General features: G+C 39.2%; 1 protein-coding gene across 1 annotated transcript in view; it reads right to left on the bottom strand.

Moving 5' to 3' along the window:
- LOC144595762 (low-density lipoprotein receptor-related protein 1-like) overlaps positions 1 to 22,431 on the bottom strand; it is a 1,259,652-nt gene that overhangs the window by 171,009 nt on the left and 1,066,212 nt on the right. The window contains exons 51-54 of the mRNA XM_078403382.1: positions 21,802 to 21,921; positions 13,275 to 13,403; positions 11,806 to 11,928; positions 4,885 to 5,025 (exon numbers count right to left, since the gene is read on the bottom strand). Of these exons, the coding sequence (XP_078259508.1) occupies positions 4,885 to 5,025; positions 11,806 to 11,928; positions 13,275 to 13,403; positions 21,802 to 21,921 (513 nt within the window). The remainder of the gene's footprint in view (positions 1 to 4,884; positions 5,026 to 11,805; positions 11,929 to 13,274; positions 13,404 to 21,801; positions 21,922 to 22,431) is intronic.

Here is a 22,431-nt window from a genome sequence, read left to right as displayed (position 1 = left end):
GACATATGTCGCTAGATTTTCCTAAGAGAGTTATTTATTTTGACCCATGACTGTCAATGAATAGAGTACTTAAATTGAAGGTAGACACAAATAACTGGAGTGACTCAACAGGTCTGGCAGCATCTGTGGAGAATAGGAATTGGTGCGTTTTGGGTTGAGACCCTTCTCTTCGGTTTAAGCCAGCATATGAAGTTCCTTCCTGCACAGAGAACTTTAAAAAAAATGATGGGTACTCTCTTATAATTTGGTAAACATTATTAGAAAGAAAAAGAACAAGACTGAACATTATTAAAAGAAAGCATGGAACGCAGCTGAAGATGGAGAAAATAAAAATTAGAAGGTACTTAAATAGCAATTTATGGCGACTGGAGAGGCAACATTACAGAAAAATCAACACGGGAGGCACAATAAAACAGTACGGGAATTGCAGCTATGTGTTGTGATTCCTGCTGTTTCCAATTCACATGATGAACATTTTGGCTTGTTTAAAGCAGCCACTAATGACAATGCATGAATACATGTAATGGATACCACTTAATCACACTGAAATTAAGTCGGTACTGCATCAATTATTTTGTGCACAACAGTGATCGAGTGATCAAAAAAATAAACAAAAGTATTGAAATATTCTGATCAAGTCACACAAATGCGATTTACTCCACTCTGTTGCGCTATTCAATTTCAACAGACAAGCTATTGTTCCACTATTTTACTTCTGCCTCATTGATGGAAAGAAAAATGTGCATTTTCCCACAATCTTGGAGAAAATCAAAGCATTTTACATCCAATTAAGCACATATATAATAAAGTCACTACTATATTCAGAGAAGCACAGCATTGTTACATGGCTAGGTCCAAAAAAATTATAAAAATATAATAAAGGCCAGATAATTAACAATATAAATATAAGATCAGCTGTTATTTTCACATAGATCTCAGACTCTGATTGAGAATCAAGAATTGGACCATACAGGATTTATACATCTTGGTCAGTTAATCCAGTTGTGACCAAATCTAATGGTGAAAAAGCACACTGAAGAGACTTCTCAGGAAAACCGATTATTAGGAGCCTTGGATGATGAAAGATGTTGCAAATTTAGTCAGAAAGATAAAACAAGGTTATATAAAGTTTTGAAAGATGACATCGGACAGAGCTGTTGATGAATAGAACAGAAACAGGAAATAACCTAAATGTGATGTGGAGGGTTACATGGGGCCATGAAATGTCCTTGTTGAGTAGGATTAAGGAAAAATTGAAGGCAGTTTAGAAATACTTTCAAAACACGATGGAAGTCAGGGGAAGGGTAGCACTGCTGAAGGAGAAAGGAGAGAATTTGTACCTGGTACGAAAGGAAGTGTGTGAGATAATAAAGAAGTACTTTGCATAGGTATTCACCAAGAATGAGGACATGGAGGAAAGTGAATTCAGGAAAGGGTATGTTGATATTCTTGGGCATGTTGTTATCAAATGGGAGGAGGTGTTGGGGCTCTTGGAGAACATGGAGCTGGTTAAGGCCTTCAGACCAGTTTATCAAGCGAACTAAGAGAGGGGCTTCCGGCACCTTGACAGAGATATTTGTGTCCTCTTTAGTGGCAAGTGATGTGTCAAAGGACTGGAGAATAGTAGAATTATTGTTTAAGAAGGTTAACAGGGAGAAAATAGTTTTTGGGAGATTATTGGAGAAGATTCTTTGGAGTAGATATATTCACGTCTGGAGAAGCATATTTATTAGTGATAGTCAGCATGGCTTTGTGCAGGGGAATCAAGTGTTACAAACTTCAAGTGGCGAAGTTGATTGATGAGAGTAGGGTAATGAAGGTTGTAATATGTGGACTTTAGTAAAACATTCAACAAAAACCTTCATGGTAGGCTAATGCAGAAGATTAAGGCACATGGGATCCACTGAGATTGGGTAAATTAGTTTCAAAATTGGCTTGGCATAGAATATAGAGGGTAGTGGTGAAGGGGTATTATTTGAAGTTGAGGTCTGTGAGCAGCAGTATCCCACAAGGATCAGTATTGGATCGGTCATTTGTGATATTTATAAATCAGTTGGACAAAAATTTTGGTGGACTAAGTACGTTTGCAGAAAATATCCAATTATAATGGTACCAAAAATCTCCATCAAACGAAAGCATGCCTTACGTTCGAAATGTTGCCTTCAAATTGATAAGAGAATAGGAAAGAAAGGGAAAGAAATTCAACAGCACACAAATTAGAAGCTGTAGTAGGCCACTCAACTTCTCAACTTGATTCCAGACTCAACTCTGCCCTCGTGACTACCTCAGTAATCTTTCATCTCCTTGCCTATAAAATACCTATTTACTTTTTGCCTTATATGTATTCCAGTTTCTGCCTCAGCTGCCTTTTGAAGAAGCGAGTTCAAATAAATAGGAACAATAACCTGGCAGCCATGGAGAGTCTTTCACAAAATGATATCGAAAACTAATGGAGATGGATTTGTTGGTCTTGAGTTAGATTTCTGAGATAGATTCATAACTGAGTCATGACCGAGATCACCATTGAATCAAATGTTTGCTGTTACCATTGAATCTTCTTGATTGATACTTCAATTGACTGAAAATAATCAATGGATCGGCCAGTATTTGCAATCATATTAGTTGATTGATAGTTCACCTGTTGCTTTCTTTGTGTCCATAAATTTAATTAAACCTCCTGTATCACAGTTCACTACTCGAGGGAAATGGTGGGTAACCATCCCTTGGTTTCTACCAAGGTTGATGTATAACCCATCATATGAAGGCATACTTTAATAGCGAGTCAGAATAGCTTTTCTCTTTCTATTTCAGAAGTGCTCACTTATCTCAGACACAACTGATATTTGGAATCCATCATGGAAGGAACTGAGGATATGAACGCAGTCACATTTTGTGGATAAATATTCTGACTAGTCTAAGCTGCTCTGACTGAGAGGCCTTGATACAACAAAGGTTTATGAGTTGGGGCAGTAACAACAATGTAGTCCTTGGCAGTGTGGGCTATAGCTTGAAGAACCTCATTCTATTCCTTTTCTTAAAATTTCAGCCCAACAAAGAATGTGGACAGGAAACAGGAAATTAAATTCAGATTTAAAAAATTGAAATTAAATAAACAAATAAATTGTGAATTAAAGAATTTAGCTAACACGAGTGTCCAGAACGGTGTGCATGGCAATTCAAAAGTGACAACTTTTGAAGGGGCTGTTAATCGCAAACAAAATAAAATGTAGGCTTGTCATCTTTAGATATTATTGGAGAGCCGGGACACCTACATTATTCACCTTCAATGCCAGCATCTCAAGACACTGAAAAATGACACCAATGCTGTCTCTGAAAAATCCTCCAAATATATGGAATGATGAGTGAACCACTGTCAGTGACCTCTCTCTCAATCCACTGCACTGGGACCTTGGATATATATATCTATATATATATTCCTTTATTTGTCCCACACCGGGGAAATTTGCAGTGTTACAGCAGCAAGTGGATAACAAGAGACATTCATTATAATAAAAATAAAGATAAGGATAATTGTCATCATTTACTGTGTTTTTTCTTTATTGTTACTGTTGACTGGTCAGTTGACTGGTCTGCTGGGAGTAGCGCTGGTTGTGCAGTCTCACAGCAACGGGAAGGAAGGACCTCCGATATCTCTCCTTCACACACTTGGGATGAAGGTGTCTGTCACTGAAGGAGCTACTCAGTGCAGTGACAGTGTCCTGCATGGGGTGGGAGCCGTTGTCCAGCAGCGATGTTATCTTTGCCATCATCCTCCTCTCTCCCACCACCTGTACTGAGTCGAGGGGGCAACCCAGGACAGAGCTGGCCTTCCTGATCAGCTTGTCAAGTCTCTTCCCCTCCGCTGCTGAGATGCTGCTGCTCCAGCAGACCACTCCATAGAAAATGGCTGATGCCACCACAGTGTTGTAGAAGGTCCTTAGGAGTGCCCCCTGCACTCCAAAGGACCTGAGTCTCCTCAGCAGGTAAAGTCTGCTCTTGTCCTTTTTGTACAGTGCATTGATATTTTCGGTCCTGTCAAGTTTATTGTGTCTTGATAGCACCTGTGCGTTTACTTTAACAAAGTGCTGGAGTTCCAATCAAACCTGGAAATCCAAAGCTTTTTACCTGAGATACCTTGCTTTACCAAAATGTCTGCCACGCAAATAACTTACTTTTGATCTGACACCAACATCCGTGAAGTTGCTGAGCTTATTCACTAAGGTGTCTGAATTCATTCAAACCTGCTTTTATTTGAGTATATAACATGAGGACCTAATTACTGTCACCGACAATTAATATTCCACTTTACAAGTGTGGAGTCTCATTAATTCAGAACTTATTCATCATTGGACTTTAAATAATTTTTTTAAACTTTCTTTCTTGATCTCCTCAAAGGCCCACCAAGCTTATTTTTATTTCACGGTTTAGTTTTCAGTTTTGTTTTCTTTCTATGATGTTAGAATAAATTAAACATCAAGTTAGATTTCCATTTAGATGCTACATCTTCCAGGTAGAATTCTCCATTCTAATTAATAGAAGAAACACATATTTCCTACTCTGTCTAAATATGTCAGACTTTAAGGCACAACCATGATGTTGGAAATAAATTCTAAAACATTCCTACAGAATGACTGTGGTCTGTGTAATGAATGTTAAATTCATTCATTGGTGCATACAAAATCCAGACCAGTACAAACTGAGGCAGAATTAGTATTTAACATATTTACCATAACATTCATAGTTCAACTGTGACCTTATGTTGAATATTGTATGCAGTGTGATACATATAGATTTATACATATATACAAATCAATCTTTCATTGATGGATTACTCAGCAGTCACTGATCATGTACAATAAAACACAGAATTTGAAAGTATTCTACCTGTTCCAGAGCACTTGGGATTTTTGGGTGTTTCATCTGAATGGTCAAGACAGTCAAAATCTCCATCACATTCCCAGTCTGCATCCGAAAGGCATCTTCCATCGGCACAACGAAACTCATGTGACTCACAGGATTTGTATTCTAAAAATTCACCATCACACAAAAATAATCATCCATCACAGCAACTAAAATAATGTTTTCTCTTTGGCTTCAAATGTAATAAATATAATTGAACAAATCTTACATGTTATGCCCTAAGTTTTCCACCTTATCACTTTTTCCGTGGAGCTGGGTTAGATGAGTATGTGTGGGAACAATGTTTAGATGAATGGATTGTGACATGTTCCGTCATAACTCTGCTTTCTTAATTGTTAACTGTATGTTTGTGTTGTCATTTGTGAGCGGAGCACCAAGGCACATTCCTTGTATATGCATACTTGGCCAATAAACTCATTCATTCATTCATTCATTCTGTCCACTCTCCTCAAACGTGAGAAACTAAATAAATTGGGTGATGGCTTTGCAGAACACCTCATTTCAGTGCACAAGGGCATTCCAGACCTGCTAACCACCTGTCATTTTAATTCTCTGCCACACATCCATTCTGACCTTTCTGTTTTTGGTTGCTTCATAGAACATGGAACAGTGTAGCACAGGAACAGGCCATTCAACCCATAACATCCATGCTGAACATGACGCCAATTTAAACTAACCTTGTCTGCCTGCATATGATCTGGATCCCTCGATTCCATGTACCTATCTAAAAGCCTCTACATACACCATTATCTTATCAGTTATCACCTGCAGCCCTACAGTGTTTTCAAGGCACCCACCAACCTCTGTATAAAAAGCTTACCCCGCACATCTCCTTTAAACTTTCCCTCTCTCACCTTAAAGCAATGCCTTGTAGTATTTGATATTGCCAACCTAGGAAAAAGGTTCTGAATATCTACCCTATCTATGTCTTTCATAATTGTAGAGACTTCTATGAGGTCTCCCTTCAGCCACTAATGCTCCAGAGAAAACAATCCAACTTTGTCCAACTGCTCCTTATAGCTAATACCTTCCAATCCAGACAGCATTCTGGCAACCCTCTTCTGCACCCTCTCCAAAGTCTTCACATTTTCCCAATAATGGAGCAACCAAAACTCCATAGAATAATCCAAATGTGGCCGAAACAAAGTCCGATAAAATTACAACATGATTTCCTGACTCTTAACTCAATGCCCCGCCTGATGAAGGCAAGCATCCCATACATCTACTTCATCACTATCTTTTTATGTTGCCACTTTCAAGGAGCTGTAGACTTGGACCCCAAGAACCTCTGTGCAGAGCGTTTTTGTGGTGGGGTCTTGTTTTTGTCAACCCATTGGGACATTCATCAAGGCCTTGTTTCTGATTAAGATTTTCATCTCGGTTTATCTGGTCCAGCAAGTTCAGTCTTTGAGGATTCAGCAGGGGAAGCGAGCAATGTGGGTGGCTCATCTATCTCAGGAAAACTTGAGCCACTGCATCAATTATAAGGCTTTTCTTTTCTCTTTCCATTACTCTTTCAAAGAATTCATTAAGATCATTCAAGCATGGAATCCATTCCAACAGCTCTTTATATTTTCAGCTCTGAGATGTTTTTCTCTATTTCAGATCCGATGAGAGTCAGAAAGAAGAAGAATTTCCTTCCTCAGGAATTCTGAGGTGACATCTAGATGAAATATAATCCAATACCACCAGAGGGTATATTTACTGGCCAAACTTGTTTGGAAAGCCCCATTGAGGAAAAACAAAAGTACAAAAACATAATATCATCTCTTTGCGAAAAGAAGCATGAATGAATAGTTATAGATCACAGTGATACAGTGTGGAAACAGGCCTTTCAGCCCAACATTCCCACACCAACCAACATGTTCCAGCAACACTAGTCCCACCTGCCTGCGCTTGGTCCATATCCCGGCAAACCTGTCCTATCCACGTACCTGTCTAACTGTTTCTTAAACATTGGGATAGTCCCAGCCTCAACTACCTCATCTGGCAGCTTGTTCCATACACCCAACACCCTTTGTATGAAAACATTACCCTTCAGATTCCTATTAAATCTTTTCCCCTTCACCTTGAACCTATGTCCTTTGATCCTCGATTCCCCTACTCTGGGCAAGAGATTCTGTGCATCCACCCAATCTATTCCTCTCATGATTTTATACACTTCTATAAGATCACCCCTCATTCTCCTGCGCTCCAAGAAATAGAGATCCAGCCTACACAACCTCTCCCAATAACTCAGATGCTCTAGTCCTGGCAACATCCTCGTAAATCTTCTCTGAACCCTTTCAAGCCTGACAATAACTTTCCTATAACATGGAGCCCAGAACTGAACACAATACTCTAAATGCAGTCTCATCAACTTCTTATACAACTGCAACATGACCTCCCAACTTCTACGCTCTGACTGATGAAGGCGAATGTGCCAAAAACCTTTTTGACCACCTTATATAGCTGCGGCTCGACCTTCAAGGAACCATGCACCTGCACTCCCGGATCCCTCTGCTCTACAACACTCCCCAGAGGTCTAGCATTCACTGTGTAGGTCCTGCCCTTGTTAGACATCCCAAAATGCAGCAGCACATGCTTCTCTGTATTAAATTCCATCAACCATTCCTCGGCCCACCTGGCCAATCAATCCAAATCCGGCTGCAATCTTTCACAACCATCTTCACTATCTGCAAAACCACCCACTTTTGTATCATCAGCAAACTTGCTAATCTTGCCCGAGAGGTTCTCATCCAAATCATTAATGTAGATGACAAACAGTAACAGGCCCAGCACCGAACCCTGGGGCACACCACTCGTCACAGGCCTCCAGTCTGAGAAGCAACCTTCCACCATCTGCTTCCTTCCATGAAGCCAATTTACTATCCATTCAGCTATCTCTCCTTGGATTCCATGCAATCTAACCTTCCAAAGCAGCCTTGTCAAATGCCTTACTGAAATCAATGTATGCAACATCCACAGCTCTGCCCTCATTAGCCTTTCTGGTCATGACTTCAAAAAACTCAGATTCGTGAGACACGATATCCCACATACAAAACCATGCTGACTATCCCTAATCATCCCTTGCCCATCCAAACGCCTATATAACCTATCCCTCAGAATACTCTAGTAACTTTCCAACTACAGTGGTTAAGCTCACCAGCCTACAGTTCCCAGCATTTCCCCTGCAGCCCTTCTTGGAAAGAGGCACAACATTTGCCACCCTCCAGTCTTACGGCACCTCTCCTGTATTTAAGCATGACTCGTAAATTTCAACCAGGTCTCCCGCAATATCCTCTCTAGTTTCCCACAATGTCCTCGGATATATCTGATCAGGCCCTGGAGATTTGTCTACCTTCATAAACGATAGTACCTTCAGTACTTCGACGGTAACACTGACTGCTCTCAAGACACTTCCACTGACTGCCCCAAGTTTCTCCGTCTTACTGCTCGGTAAATACAGAGGAGAAATACTCATTTGAGGACCTTGCCCATCTCCTGTGGTTCCACACAGAGGTGACCGCTTTGATTCCTGAGAGGTCCAACTCTCTCTCTAGTTACCTGTTCCCCCTTATTTATTTATAAAATCTTTTGGGATTGTCCTTTATGCTAACCGCCAGAGCTTTCTCCAGGCCCCTTTTTGCCCTTCGGTTTTACTTTTTCAGTTTACTCCTTAGTTCCCGAAACTCCTCCAGGGATGTGCTTGATCCCAGCTGCCGGTACCTGTCCCATGCATCCTTATTGTTTTTGACCAATGCCTCAATTTCCCTCGTCAGCCAAGCCAAGCTTCCTTATGTTTGCCTGCTTTGCCCTTCACTCTAAGAGGGATGTACATATCCTGAGCTTTTGTCAGCACACTTTTAAAAACATGCCACTTGGCTGCATCTCCTCCATCCTCATCTACTGTATCCATTGTTCATGATGTGGGCTCATACATCAGCGAGACCAAACGCAGACTGGCCATCGTTTCACGGGACACCTTCCCCCATGAACCAACCCAATATCCCGGTTACAGGACACTTTAATTCTGCTTCCCATTCCTACACAGACCTTTCTGTCCTCAGTCTCCTCCATTGTCAAAATGAGGCTAAACGAAAATTGGACGAACAGCATCGCTTGGGCAGCTTACAGCCCAGTGGTATGAATATTGATTTCTCTCACTCAAGTAGCCCCGGCATTCCCTCTCTCTCTCTATCCCTCCCCCACCCAAGTCACACTAGCTTCTCATTTTCACCCGACAAACAGCATACAATGGCATGTTTCCTTTATCATCATTACTTTTTTGCATTTCTTTCATTCATTGTTCTTTATCTCTCCACATCACTGTCTTTATTTTTAATTTCTCTTATTCTTAACCAGAGTAGAGATGCTGCCTGTCCCTCTGAGTTGCTCCAGCTTTTTGTGTCCCACTTGGCTGATGTTCCTTTCCACTCAAATAACCTGCTCCAGTCAACTTCAGCGAGACCTTTTCTCATACCCTCAAAGTTGGCCTTACCCCAGTTGAGCATTTTAACATGTGGGCCCTCTCTGTCCCCATCCATAAATATCTTAAACCTAATCGAATTGTGGTCACTGGTCCCAAAAGGCTCCTCCACAAACACTTCGTGAACTTGCCCTTCCCAATTTCCCAATGCCAGATCCGTTTTGCCCTCTCACATGTGGGAGCCTCTACATTCTACTTGAGAAACCTCTCCTGAACACTTTTGAGGAATTGGACCCCATTTAAACCCTTCACACTATGATTTTCCCAATCAATATTGGGGAGGTTAAAATGCCCTACTACAACAACCTTATTTGACCTTCAGCCGTTTGAAATATCCTGGCTTATTTGTTCTTCTAATTCCCATTGACTATTAGGGGGTCTGTAGTACACCCCCCAACAAGGTGATCATCCCTTTCTTGTTCCTCAGCTCAAATCACTTAGTTATGAGTATTTAATATTGTACATTCTGTGAATTCTAATATAATGAAAAGGAATATTAATATTGAAATATTACAAATTCATATGAAATGCAAATGAAAGTAAAATGGCTGGAAACACGTAGTAAAGTCAAGCATCATCTGAGGAAAGGGAAACAGAGGCAGGTTTCAGGTGGAAGACCCTTCATTGGAAGTGTAATAGAGAGAAAACAAGGTTGTTTAACACTTGATGGAGGAGGGCGAGGAGGGGGGGATGATGGTTACAGCAAAGAAATATCCCATGAAACTAATTTTGTTTCATTTGAATGTTTAAATATTGGATGTTATTTACTTCAGACTATTTGACCTAATTTCCCAAAACAGTTCATAGACTTGCAAAATGTAAAAAATTGTAAATTTACTGTTGTATTGATCATGTATGTCTGCTGTCCTGTCAACATACATGTTGTAATTCAACGAACATGATTGATCTCTTTGACCTTTGAGCTCTCTTATTTAATAGAAAATTTGCTTCAGACAATGAAACCACTGTGTAATTTGTCCTTGGCCTTTCTGATGATCATCCATCAGGTTCTCAAGGTCAGAAAAGATAATGTTTCTCCCACATATTTTATATTCCCTCAGATAAAACAAAGAGCAAAGACATGAGATTAAGAAACTGGCACATTAGTTAAATAGCTGTTCTTGCTAAACTCCGAAGGCTGACTGTGTTATACTATTGTAACAATGACAAAAAATACTGATCTATGTACTCATGTGGTAAATTTTCCATTTATGAAGACAAAGTTGTAATTTTCTTTCATTTTAATTAAAATCAGAAGCTGTTATTGAAATATTTGATATGTTGTGCTTTGTAAAGTAAATTCTAACCAAAGGGTACCATCAAAAATGTAGCCTGTACAGTATATATTTTTTCAGATGTAGATGTTCCCCATCTAATTCAAGAGTTTTCCATGTTCTTCTGAGAAAAAAATAAACACACTGCATTTTGCTGTGTTTTCCTTCAATCAGGGCAAATGAAATCAACCTAAACTGAACATAATTGTTGACCAATATTTGAAATTTGCAAATGTCTCAGATAACTTTTTAAATTTAATTTATACTTAAATAATTTGAAGCTTTCTGAGACAACATATTTTTATGTTTATAACTGGAATACTTTAAGAAAATATTTCTCTTTAAGAATCAAAAAAATCTTCAAGACATATTTTCCCATGTGTCTTATTTTATTCACTATTTTACCGTTAGAAACAAGGCATTATTGTTAGAAACCATAAATTTAATAGCTGAACATTAAGTTTTACTTCTGTTTTAACTTTTAAAACATCAATGATGTGTCAGAGAACTTGGGGTCGGTATCGTCATTGGTTGATTATTTTTCAATTAGTATCGTGTGGAGGTTTACATTTAAGAGATATTTTATAGCTACTTTTAACATTGATTCCACTTTCATTAAACTGAATGTTTACTCTAATGGCATGAGGATGGAGATATTGAAAGGATCAGAATGATTTAGTGAACGGGGAAGATCAAGAGTTACTGTAGGTCTGCGGAAATGAGAGGAAAAATACCATCTAAAAGAAAGAAAAACATTCATCGATGTATCTTCTAGCATGAAATGAATACATTTCCAATCGTTCCCTCAGATTCACTAGAAATCCATACATTATGGCCTTTGTTAAGGGGGGCTGCCATTTAAATGCAGACATTCATGTAAGTAAGAATGTTTAAAACAATCAACATTGTGACATGTATTCTAAATTTGAGCTTCCAATCCAATCAGCTGTTTAAGTAAAATATATTGATATTTGCCTGAGAGCAAAAGGGATGCAATAGATAGTAAACCTGATTTCAATAGATCACCCATGGAAATCCAGCAACCCTGATTATATTATGTAATGCCAATTTTGATACGAGTTAAACATACCAGTTAAAAATAATTACCCTCATATTTTGACGTGAAAAATATTTTATACCTACCACACTCTGGACGTTCATCGGATCCATCCCCACAATCATCATCATGATCACACACAAAATATTGTGGAACACACAATGTGTTCTTACACCTGAAGGCTTTGTTATCGCATGTGCTGTTATGCGCTAGAATAAGGAGAAACAATGGATGAAATTGAAACTTATAAGTGTATGTCATGGTTATTACACAAGTTGAAGATTTTAGTGGTAGGGCCCCATTACTAAAATCAATAGTTTTGTTTTCAAATGCAGTCATCATAATCACACAATTTCATCCAGAAGAAAAATAATGAATCATGATTTATATTATAACTGAAAATATATTTTAAATATGTCAGCTCACAAATATGAAAAGATAGTCTTGTCACATAGCAAAAAATCCCTCAGAAATAGTGTTTTACATCAATATTGTTTTGGCCCTTGCCACAGTCCAGAGTTAATTACAGTGAAGCTTCAGTTCAACAGAAATGTCATGTCACATACTCGTACAATTCTGTGGAAACATAGCATTGATGGAGATGTTATTTTACGGTTGAGAGGACAAGCCAATTCCCTGAACTTACCATGACACTTTAATGTAAGCTATGTAAAGGGCTAGTTCAGAAAACATTGTGGAAACAGTGCGAGGCACTTGTACCACATTTTCCAAAATTGCTTTAAGGCTCTGTCGTTTCATAACATCTATTCAAGAACCTCAATGCTTGATTCCATGAAAGAATAATATTATCATTCATGTAATAAACTACTGCTAGCTCATGAAATTCTCTGCTAGACTTAATTTCTGATGCATGTGCTTGGTTTGTGAAACTTTTAATGCACTTTGAATTGGGTACAGAGGCAAACTGGATGGAAGTATCTTATCAATATTAGACAAGATGGATAATATTCAACTTTCTGAAGGGAACATTATAAAGCTGCTGAGAATTCAGGAGCCATCTGATTTTAAACGTCATTGATTTTCATTGCTTCTACAAAGTACAAATAACGCACAACAGAACATTTACACCTAGGTAGCTACTCCATGGATTGAAAATCCTTATCTCAAACATTTGGTATGCAATTGGAATGTTGCCTGAAACATCCACCCAATATCTTCAAATTGTTGCTATAGTTTACTTAACTACTAACATTTTCCATCTTGAATCAGAATTGACCTAAGTTGTAAATTAATATTTTACACAATGTAACACAATAATAAATCTATAAATGCATTAACCAAAAAAAATGGTGGAAATCTGAAGTAACAACAAAAATCACTGAAAATAAACTGCAGATGAAGCACCAATCTGCGAGTTAGAACTTCAGATCAATGACATACAAACACAAGGGCTGTATCATGTTGTAGTACATCATTCACTCAGTCCTTTTGAGCAATGTATTCAAATATTTTAATTGGCTTAATATTCTGCTGACCGCGAGTCTCACTGCATTACCATTGTAAGTTTTTACCTTAAATGACCAGCATTACTTACTGCAACCAGCTGTCGAGAGTTCATCACTTCCATCTGGACAATCTTTATCCCCATCACACAGCCAATGTTTTGGGAGACAAACACGAGAATTGGGACATTGGAACAATTCAGGAGCACATGTAACTGAACCTGTGGTAGTGAAATAAATTGCAGTTCACCAATTTGTAGAGTAACATTTGCAATAGTGCATGAAATTACTTCCTGTTATATCATTTTAGAGTTTAGTGTTGTCTTTCCCTTTCATTAATAGATTTAACGGAAGTTATAATGAGCAATTCTTAGAATGCTTGAGGAAAAGAAAGTCTCACATGTTTACTGTTACTTTGATAATTGCTCTGATCATGAAATAACTAAAGAGAAATTTGATAGAATGATTAAACATTTGCAAGTTCAAGTTTATTGGCATGTGCACAAATATGGTGAGGTTCTGGTACAATTTTAAGAATTTAGCATGAGAAATATTAGACCGATGGAGGATGGTACAGAAAGAGAAACGAGTCAAAATAAACATAATCAGAATGAGCATTAATGATTTGCAAGAAAATAACTGCAGATGCTGGTACAAATCGAAGGTATTTATCACAAAATGCTGGAGTAACAGCAGGTCAGGTTCTATCCAGTTCTATATAGTTCTATCCAGAACATATCACTTGAATACCTCCTGTCTATTCCAAAGGGAGTGCCACTCATTCAGCCTATAATTTAGTTCTGGAAATATAACACACAAGTCAAAGTTTGTAAAAGTGGGGCACTGTAATGTAAACTGAGCTGATTAACATTGAGAAATATAAATGACGGTGCCAGGATTTGGACATGAAAGGTCAAAGCTGGGGTGAAATTTGAACTCACTGATATTAATTGTTGCATTCATCAATCAAAATTCCATTGGCAAATAACCATTTGAAAACAGAATATAATCTTGTCTGTATCTGTCCTAAATTGCATTTGACTCAAGTTTATTTTTATAAAAGGGCAAAAGAAATGCTGATGAATAAATTAATCAATACACTGTGTTAAGTTAGCCTGTTGGGAAAGTACAAGGGGACTCAGATTGAACAAAATAAAATGTAATTTTAGGAATGGTAGCAAGAATATTTTCATGTAAATTATGATCTATACTTGAAATAAAATCTCATAAGGGAAGTTGAAGCTGAAAATCATGGAATCTCTGAATAACTCAAGAATTTGTAGTGGTGAAATGTAGAATTGTTCTTGATGGTTATGAGGCAAATTGTAAATATCTTGTAAATAAGCAGGTATTACGAGGTATCTCAATTGGAACATAGAACAGGACAGCACAAGAAAAGGTCTTTCAGCAACATTATGCTAAAACCATCTCTTATCAACCTGCACATAACTCATATTGGCCCATTTCATGATCATTCATATGCCTATCCAAAAGTCTTTTAAATGCCACTATCATATCTGCCTTCACCACCACCCCTGGCAGCATGTTCCAGGCACTCACCACTCTCTGTAGAAATAACTAGTACACTTGTATACCTTATCTAGGCCTCATAATTTTACATACTTCTATCAGGTCTCCCCGCTACTTATGGCATTTCAGCGAAAACAATCCAAGTCTATCCAACCTCCCCATGTAGCTAATACCTTGTAATCGAAACATAATTCTGGTAAACCTCTGTCCTTTCTTATGCCTCCACATCCATCCTGCAATGGGATGACCAGAACTGTATGCTAACTCCAAATGTGGCCTAACCAAAATCCTATAAAGCTGCATCGTGGCTTCCAGACTTCTATACTCAATGCCCTGACCTATGAAAACAAACATATACATATGCTTCTTTACCATTCTATCTTCTTCTGTTGCTGATTTCAGGAAGTTGCGGTCTTGGGCCCCAAGATCCCCTTTGTAAATCATTGTTATTAATTGTCATGTTATTAATTGAAAATTTTCTCCTTTACATTTGACCTCCCAAAGTGCCACACCTCACAATTATTTGGATCAAACTCCATCCGCCATTTCTCCATCCATTTCTGTAACTGATCAATATCCCACTATATTTTAAATGCCTTCCTCACAGTCTGAAACCCCAGCATTCTGCAAATTTACTAACCAACTCATCTATGTTTATGTTCAAGTCGTTTATATTCATAACAAACAGCAGAGGTCCCTGTACAGATCCTTGCAGAACTCCAATGGTCACAGACCTCCAGCCTGAAAATTGTCCTTCCACCACACCCCTCTCTATCAGTAAGCCAGTTCAGAATCCACATGAACTGTTAATCCTGTGCATCTTAATCATCTGGATCAGCCTACCGTGGGAGACTTTGTCAAATACCTTACTAACATCCATATAAACAGCATCCATGTCTTACCCGCATCAATCACCTTTGTAACCTGAACAAATTCAATCGTTTCGATCAAGATCTAAGACATGACCTGCCATGTATAAACCCATATTAAAACTCCACAGAATACTTATACTGCAACATCTTCTCTCAACTTTTCTCTTAAACGTGGCCTCTACTTGCTCCAGAATACTTAAATATTCTGCTACAATATAGGAAAATCATTTTTATATCTTTTGAACGTAGATACTGTAGATGGGCATGGTAGCCAATCGTAGTGTTTGTTAGTAGTAGTCCCGCCTAGTATGTGCGGGGGACAATCATGCCATACGGGGGACGCGGGGGATGATCATGCCATGCGTGACAGAATACACAGCGAACTCAAATGCATGGTCTCAATGGGTGTTATTGCCGAAGTAACTGACCCGTCTGATTGGGTTTCCACCATGGTCATCGCAACAAAGAAAAACAAACAGGAGATTCGAATCTGCATCAATCCCAGAGATCTCAATACTGCTATCAAGCGCCCTCACTACCCTATGCGAACTACAAAAGATGTCGCTGCACAGATTGGTAACGCAGCAGTGTTTTCTGTCCTGGATGCCAAAAGCTCCTTTTGGCAGATTCCACTTGACCCGGATTCATCCAACCTCACTACTTTCGCCACACCCTTTGGCCGCTTCAAATTTCTGAGGTTGCCTTTCGGCATCATCTCCGCCAATGAAGTTTTCCAACGTACTATGGAACAGTTGTTTGCAGAGTACCCATGCGCCATCATCGTTGATGATATTCCTGTCAAGCCGCCTGTTGCGTCCCCACTCTCCTCCACTGTCTGTTCTACCGCACGAGGGCTGGACGGGTTTGTAGGCCACCCGTTAGATATGCCGATTTTGTGTAACTTTGCTAGTATATTCTTCACATTTTTGTTTTTCATTGTTTAAGCTACCGTTGTTCCTTTATTTCTACAAGAAGAGATGTAGATGGGCTATTGCATGCTAGCCAATCATAGTGCTTGTTAGTAGTAGTCCCACCTAGTATGTGCTTTATAATATTAAGAACGCCTACGTCAGGCAGTAGATGTAGCAGCTTGGAGCTGTAATGTACTGCAGGTCCTATGATGTAAGTGCTTCAATAAAATGATGCGTTGTATCTTAGCGTGTACTTAAGCACTTTATTACAGATACATTAACCTGGTTATTTCTCAAAATAGTTTCCTTTCAAATGCTTTTGCACCTTAAGAAAGAACTGTAATAACTTGCCACTTTGGAATTTTTCTTGGAGAAACAAAGAACTGCAGATGTATAAGAAGGAACTGAGATGCTGGTTTAAACCGAAGATGGACAAAAAAAAGCTGCAGTAACTCAGCAGGACAGGTAGCATCTTTGGAGAGAAGGAATGGGTGACGTTTCGGATCGAGACCCTTTTTCAGTCCAAAGAACTGCAGGTGCTAGTATATCAGTCTGAAGAAGGGTACCAAGCCAAAATGTCACCCATCCTTTTTCTCCAGAAATGTTGCCTGATCCGCTGAATTACTCCAGCACTTTGTGTCTGTCTTTGAATTTTTTCATTTCTTGTCCATTTCTAAAGACATAAATTCTGCATCTATTTTTCCCTTTTTTGTACCTTTGCCAATCTGTATTGAATAATTGTTCCAGAAATAAGGGACTCATGCTGCCCCCTACTCCAGGAACAACTATTCATGAGTTGAAATGCCCAGTTTGAAAACAGACATGCTGAGATATAAATCTAAATGTGACAGAAATAACATTTATCAGGGTCTCTTCCGAACTCTTATTCAGCCCGATTTCTAATTTAAATATTGACAATCACGCCTCTGCCACTGTGTTTCCTCACCAGTGTCATTAAATGTGATGTTTGTAAACAGAGTGGTTTACCCTTTGTATGTGTGATGTTGATTAGAATTCTACGAAGCCCTTAGCTTGCGAAATACATGACTAATACATGACTAATCTTGAAGACACGAGGAACTGCAAAGGCGGGATTGTTGAGCAAAATACAAAGAGGAAACTGGCGGGTTGGGCAGCAGCTGTGGAGGGAATGGACAGGTGACGTTTCGAGTTGGGACCCTTCTTCAGACCAAAGATACTAGAGGAACAAGATGGACCACTCTGTTGAAATCGCCTATACTGAAGTGTGGTACGCAAAGGAGGCATTTTAGTAGGCAAAACCCACCATTCGTTATACCTCTCGCAGTGTAATCAGTTTTTTGGGGGACCGGAATGTGTGATGATACCATTAAAATACAGAATATATCTCATCTATCAATTCACAGATTTTTGTTATTTTTCTTTTAAAATGTTTCTGTAAGTTTCTGCCTACTAAAATGGCGTCTTGACATACTACGGTTTTTAGGGTCGAGTGGTCTATCTTGTTCCTCTAGTATCTTTGCTTCAGACCGACTATTGTAGGTGAGAGAAAGCTGGAAAGGAGAGGCAAGGGGAATCAAAGCCTGATGAGTGATAGGTGGATACAAGTGAAGAGGTGTCGGAAAGAACTGCAGATGTTTGTTTAAATCGAAGGTAGACACAAAATGCTGGAGTAACTCGGCAGATAGGCAGCATCCTGAGACTGAGTCAGACAGTCTGAGGAAGGGTCTCGACCCGAAACATCACCCATTCCTTCTCCCCTGAGATGCTGCCTGTCCCGCTGAGTTACTCCAGCATTTCATGTCTACAAATGAAGTGGGTTTGATTGGAAGATCAGTGAAGTAAGTGAAATGTAAAGCCAGAGGAAGGGACATAGGTGGAAGGGGATAGGTGCGAGGATAAAGAGGGGGGATAAAGTGTAACTGAGTGACTGAGGATGGGAGATGTGTACGAAGGAGAGGGAAGGAGTGGGAGGTGGGAGATAATGGGAGAAATGGGTATACTCCAGGGTGGGGGACATAGAAAGGAGAGACGGGAAAAGGAAGTATTACTTGAAAATGGAGAATGCAATGTTCCTACTGCTGCCTTATGAAGAGCTGTTCCTCTAATTTGCGTGTGGCCTTGCTCTGGTAATGGAGGTGGCCCAGGACCGATGGGTTGGTATTGGAACGGGTTGGGGAGTTAAAATCATTAGCAAGCAAGAGACACAGCACGCCTTGATGGCCAGAGCGTAAGTGTTCAGTGAAATGGTCACCTAGTCCACGCTTGGTCTCATCAGTGCAAAGGTGGCGATATATTACACCAAATGTAATAGATTAGGTCGGAGGAGGAGTGTATGAACCTCTGTCTCACCTGGAATGGCTGCTGGTGTCAGTGGATGGATGCAAGGGAGATGTAGAGGTAGGTGTTACATCTCCTGCAGTCACGGGGGAAAGCGCCTGTGGAGGTGGTGGGTTGTGTGAGGATGGATGAGTGAAGCAAGGAGTTGTGGAAAGCAGAAATGAGCGGGGACAGGAAGATGTGACTCGAGGTGGAACACGTTTAAAGTGGCGGGAATGTCATAGAATAGTGTGGGATGCGAATGCTGGTGGGGTGAAAAATGATGATCTGGGGAAACTGTGGGATGCAGATGAGGCATAGTTGAGGGATCCATCATTTACTGAGGAAAATGTATATGTCAGATATGCTGGAGTGGTAAGCCGTCTTGGGGCAGATTCGGCAGAGACATAAAAGTTGAGTGGGAGGGATAGCGTCCTTGCAAGAGGCAGAGTGGAAGGAGGAGAAGTCAGGGCAATTGTGGGAGTTAGTGGGCTTGTAATCGATATCAGTCGATAGCTGTTCCCTCATTTTAAGTGAATGAACAGTGAATAGAAAATAAGTAAAATAAAGTCCTTTACCCACATAGATCATATCATTACATGAACTAACACAGGGGACAGAATTAAAGTACTGGGACTTATCAGTATACTTCAGACATGATCTTAGAAATTTCTGAAATTATTTTATTTCTTTTACTGCTAAATCTAATGTTAATTCATTCAATCCTACTGTAATGATTTTGCTCTTTTCTTAGTTGCTTCAACAGTCTGGGCAATTGATGCTGTGCATTTGTCAGGGTGTATAGGTTTTATGAGTAAACTTTTGGAGCAATCTTGTTCAGTACAGCGAGCAGGTAATGTGTACTGTATTCTAACCCACCATTATGTCTTAACTAAATTTGACATCAACAATGTTATCTATAGGTAATTATCCATGATAATTTCACTGATATCTGTCAGAATCAGGAGTACTATTTTCAATTATGAGTCAATAAATGAATTTAACATCCGCATTTGTCTTTTGCAGTGAACCTATGATAATACTATAACATTATCCTGTTATTTCTAATCACATTGGGAAGTTTATTAAGGAATTTGAGCTTGATCATTACATTAAGATCAATTAGCTATTTATTTTGATGCTTGGCTTCCATTGTATAATACTTGACTCCCTGAATATCAAAGACTATTTCAATCAACATGTTTTAGTCAAGGACTTAGATTGCAGTAGTTTAATCCTTTATTACCCTTATGAATTAACCAGCTCTAGGTGTGAAGGAAAATTATTGGAGAAACGCAGCAAATGATCCTATTATATGTGCATTATGGTGCAAATTTGTGTTGCATGAAATACACTGAAAGCAAATGCCATTGATCATAAATAAAATATTAACATTAGGGCAAAGTTTTATTAACAGAAATATCACCTTTTCGGTATTATTGAAGGAACATAGGATTAAGGTGGGTCCTGTGTCAAAAGAGGAATTTAGAAGCAGCGGGGACTATTGTTGCTGAGGTGAACATAATGACATTCTCTGTGTTAATATGATCATCAAAGCCTGCAGTTACATTAAGAGCCAGTAAATGATCTGAAGAATGTTACAGCACACTTGGTGACCATTATTGTCTCCATGCTAGAATGAACCAAACTTAATCCCACTATTTTCAGCAAAAAGTGTTGTACTTTCTCATTCTTCCATCAAGGGCAATATGAGGTCTGCATTTTTTCTCTCCTCCCTTAATGATGCAGATGACGTTGTTCATAGAAACTGAAGATACCAATTTCATTTAAAAAATAATAAAGAGATCTTTCAAACTTTGTAAGAATTATTCTTTTAAATGATATTAGACAGTAGAGAGGAGTTGCAAGATCTTCAAGCTTTTAGAATAAAGACTGATAGCATTACATTCACAGGTTTACCTTACTGCAGTTTCACTCCACGATACTGCACTAAACATACTGTGCCATTGGAGCAAAAGACAATGTGATCCCCATTCAACTACTTAACCCAGTATTGACTTTGATTCAAAGTGAAAAAAAAGTATTTGCTGAGGAGTTAAGAAAGACAATACAAGACCATGACACAAACACAATGACATTTTCACAAAGCATGACTGGGTCTGTAACAGCAGTTAGAAAGATCCCAGGATGCAAACACCAAATGATAACTTGCCTAAATGAATCAGCTCATTTGAATGTAACAATACAAATGAAAGACATTTTTAATTTTCTCTACGATCAATGCAAATCTACAGCACATTTTCTCATACAAGTTAGTGTTCCTTGAAAGGCTCTCAAAACCATGGCAACGTTGCCAGGACAATACACTGGTGAAAAAGATGTCTGATGGGGTAACTGACCTATGGAAGTCAAAATTGTGTGCTTCTCATAACAAGACTGTGATATTAAAGTCTGAAAGTCAATGTTGCTAATCTGTTCCTCACGAATCCTGACCTCCAAAGCTGTTTGAGTGGAATTTGCATATTCTCCCCATGGATATCCATTGGTACTCCTGTTACCTCCCACATCCCAAAGACATGTGGTTGGTAGGGTTAATAGGTCACTGTAAATGTCCCTAATGTGGGGAATGTTGATAGAAATATAAGGAGAATTGATAAAATCGCATTAGTCTAGTGTTAATATAAATGGGTATTTGGTGGTCGAACTCCCAGATTCCAGATTCAGTGAGTTAAAGGGCCTGTTTCCATGCTATATAACCCTATGAATCTATGACTATTAAATAGTTTGATCTTTCATAATTAGTGGTTTAAAAAAATTTAAGAGGTCAAAACTCTTGATATATTATTACATTCTAATTTTGTGTCTGTGTTTGATATTCATAAAATCTGGAAATGTAGATAAAGGATTGCAAGAAGTTTCAAAAACAGAAAACAAATCTGTGTATCCATCAGAACTAAACAACAAGGGTGCAATACAAAGTATTTGAAGTGCTGAGGTTAAATGATCCAAATAATTAATTAGTTACCTAATCCTGATCAAAAACCTACCACAGAGAGAATCTGCTTCATCGGCACCATCTCTACAATCATCAGCACCGTCACAAACCCAGCGACGAGAAATGCACTTGTGATTTGGGCATTCAAACTGATTCCATGTGCAAAAGGAATCTGTAAACAGAAGCAAATTCAATATTGCAATTACTTTGCAAGCGACTGCAGAAGCACATTTACAAAAAAATGGATACAAAGTGCTGGAGTAACTCAACCCGGCAAGCAGCCTCCCTGGAGAACATGGATAGGTGATGTTTCAGGTCGGGACCCTCCTGCAGACTGACTGTGGGGTGGGTGGGGGGGGGGGGGGGGCAGGAAGAAAGCTGGAAGAAAGAAGGCTCATGACAAAGCCTGGAAGGTAATAGACTGATACAGGTGAGGGGAGGGGGGGGGGGGGGGGGGAATGAGTTGATGGCAGATGGTTGGAAAAAGGCCAGAGATGAAAAAACAGAAGGTGCAAGACAAAGGCGTGTAATCTGCTGGATTTAGAATGTATCCTGCCTGGTTCTGTTTATAGCCAATAGACAATAAACAATAGGTGCAGGATGAGGCCATTCGGCCCTTCGAGCCAGCACCGCCATTCAATGTGATCATGGCTGATCATACTCAATCAGTACCCCGTTCCTG

Source organism: Rhinoraja longicauda, chromosome 8 (genome assembly GCF_053455715.1).
Source record: "Rhinoraja longicauda isolate Sanriku21f chromosome 8, sRhiLon1.1, whole genome shotgun sequence".
Taxonomy (NCBI): domain Eukaryota; kingdom Metazoa; phylum Chordata; class Chondrichthyes; order Rajiformes; family Arhynchobatidae; genus Rhinoraja; species Rhinoraja longicauda.
Note: the sequence above shows the minus strand (reverse complement) of the source record. Positions and strands in the feature narration are given on the sequence as shown.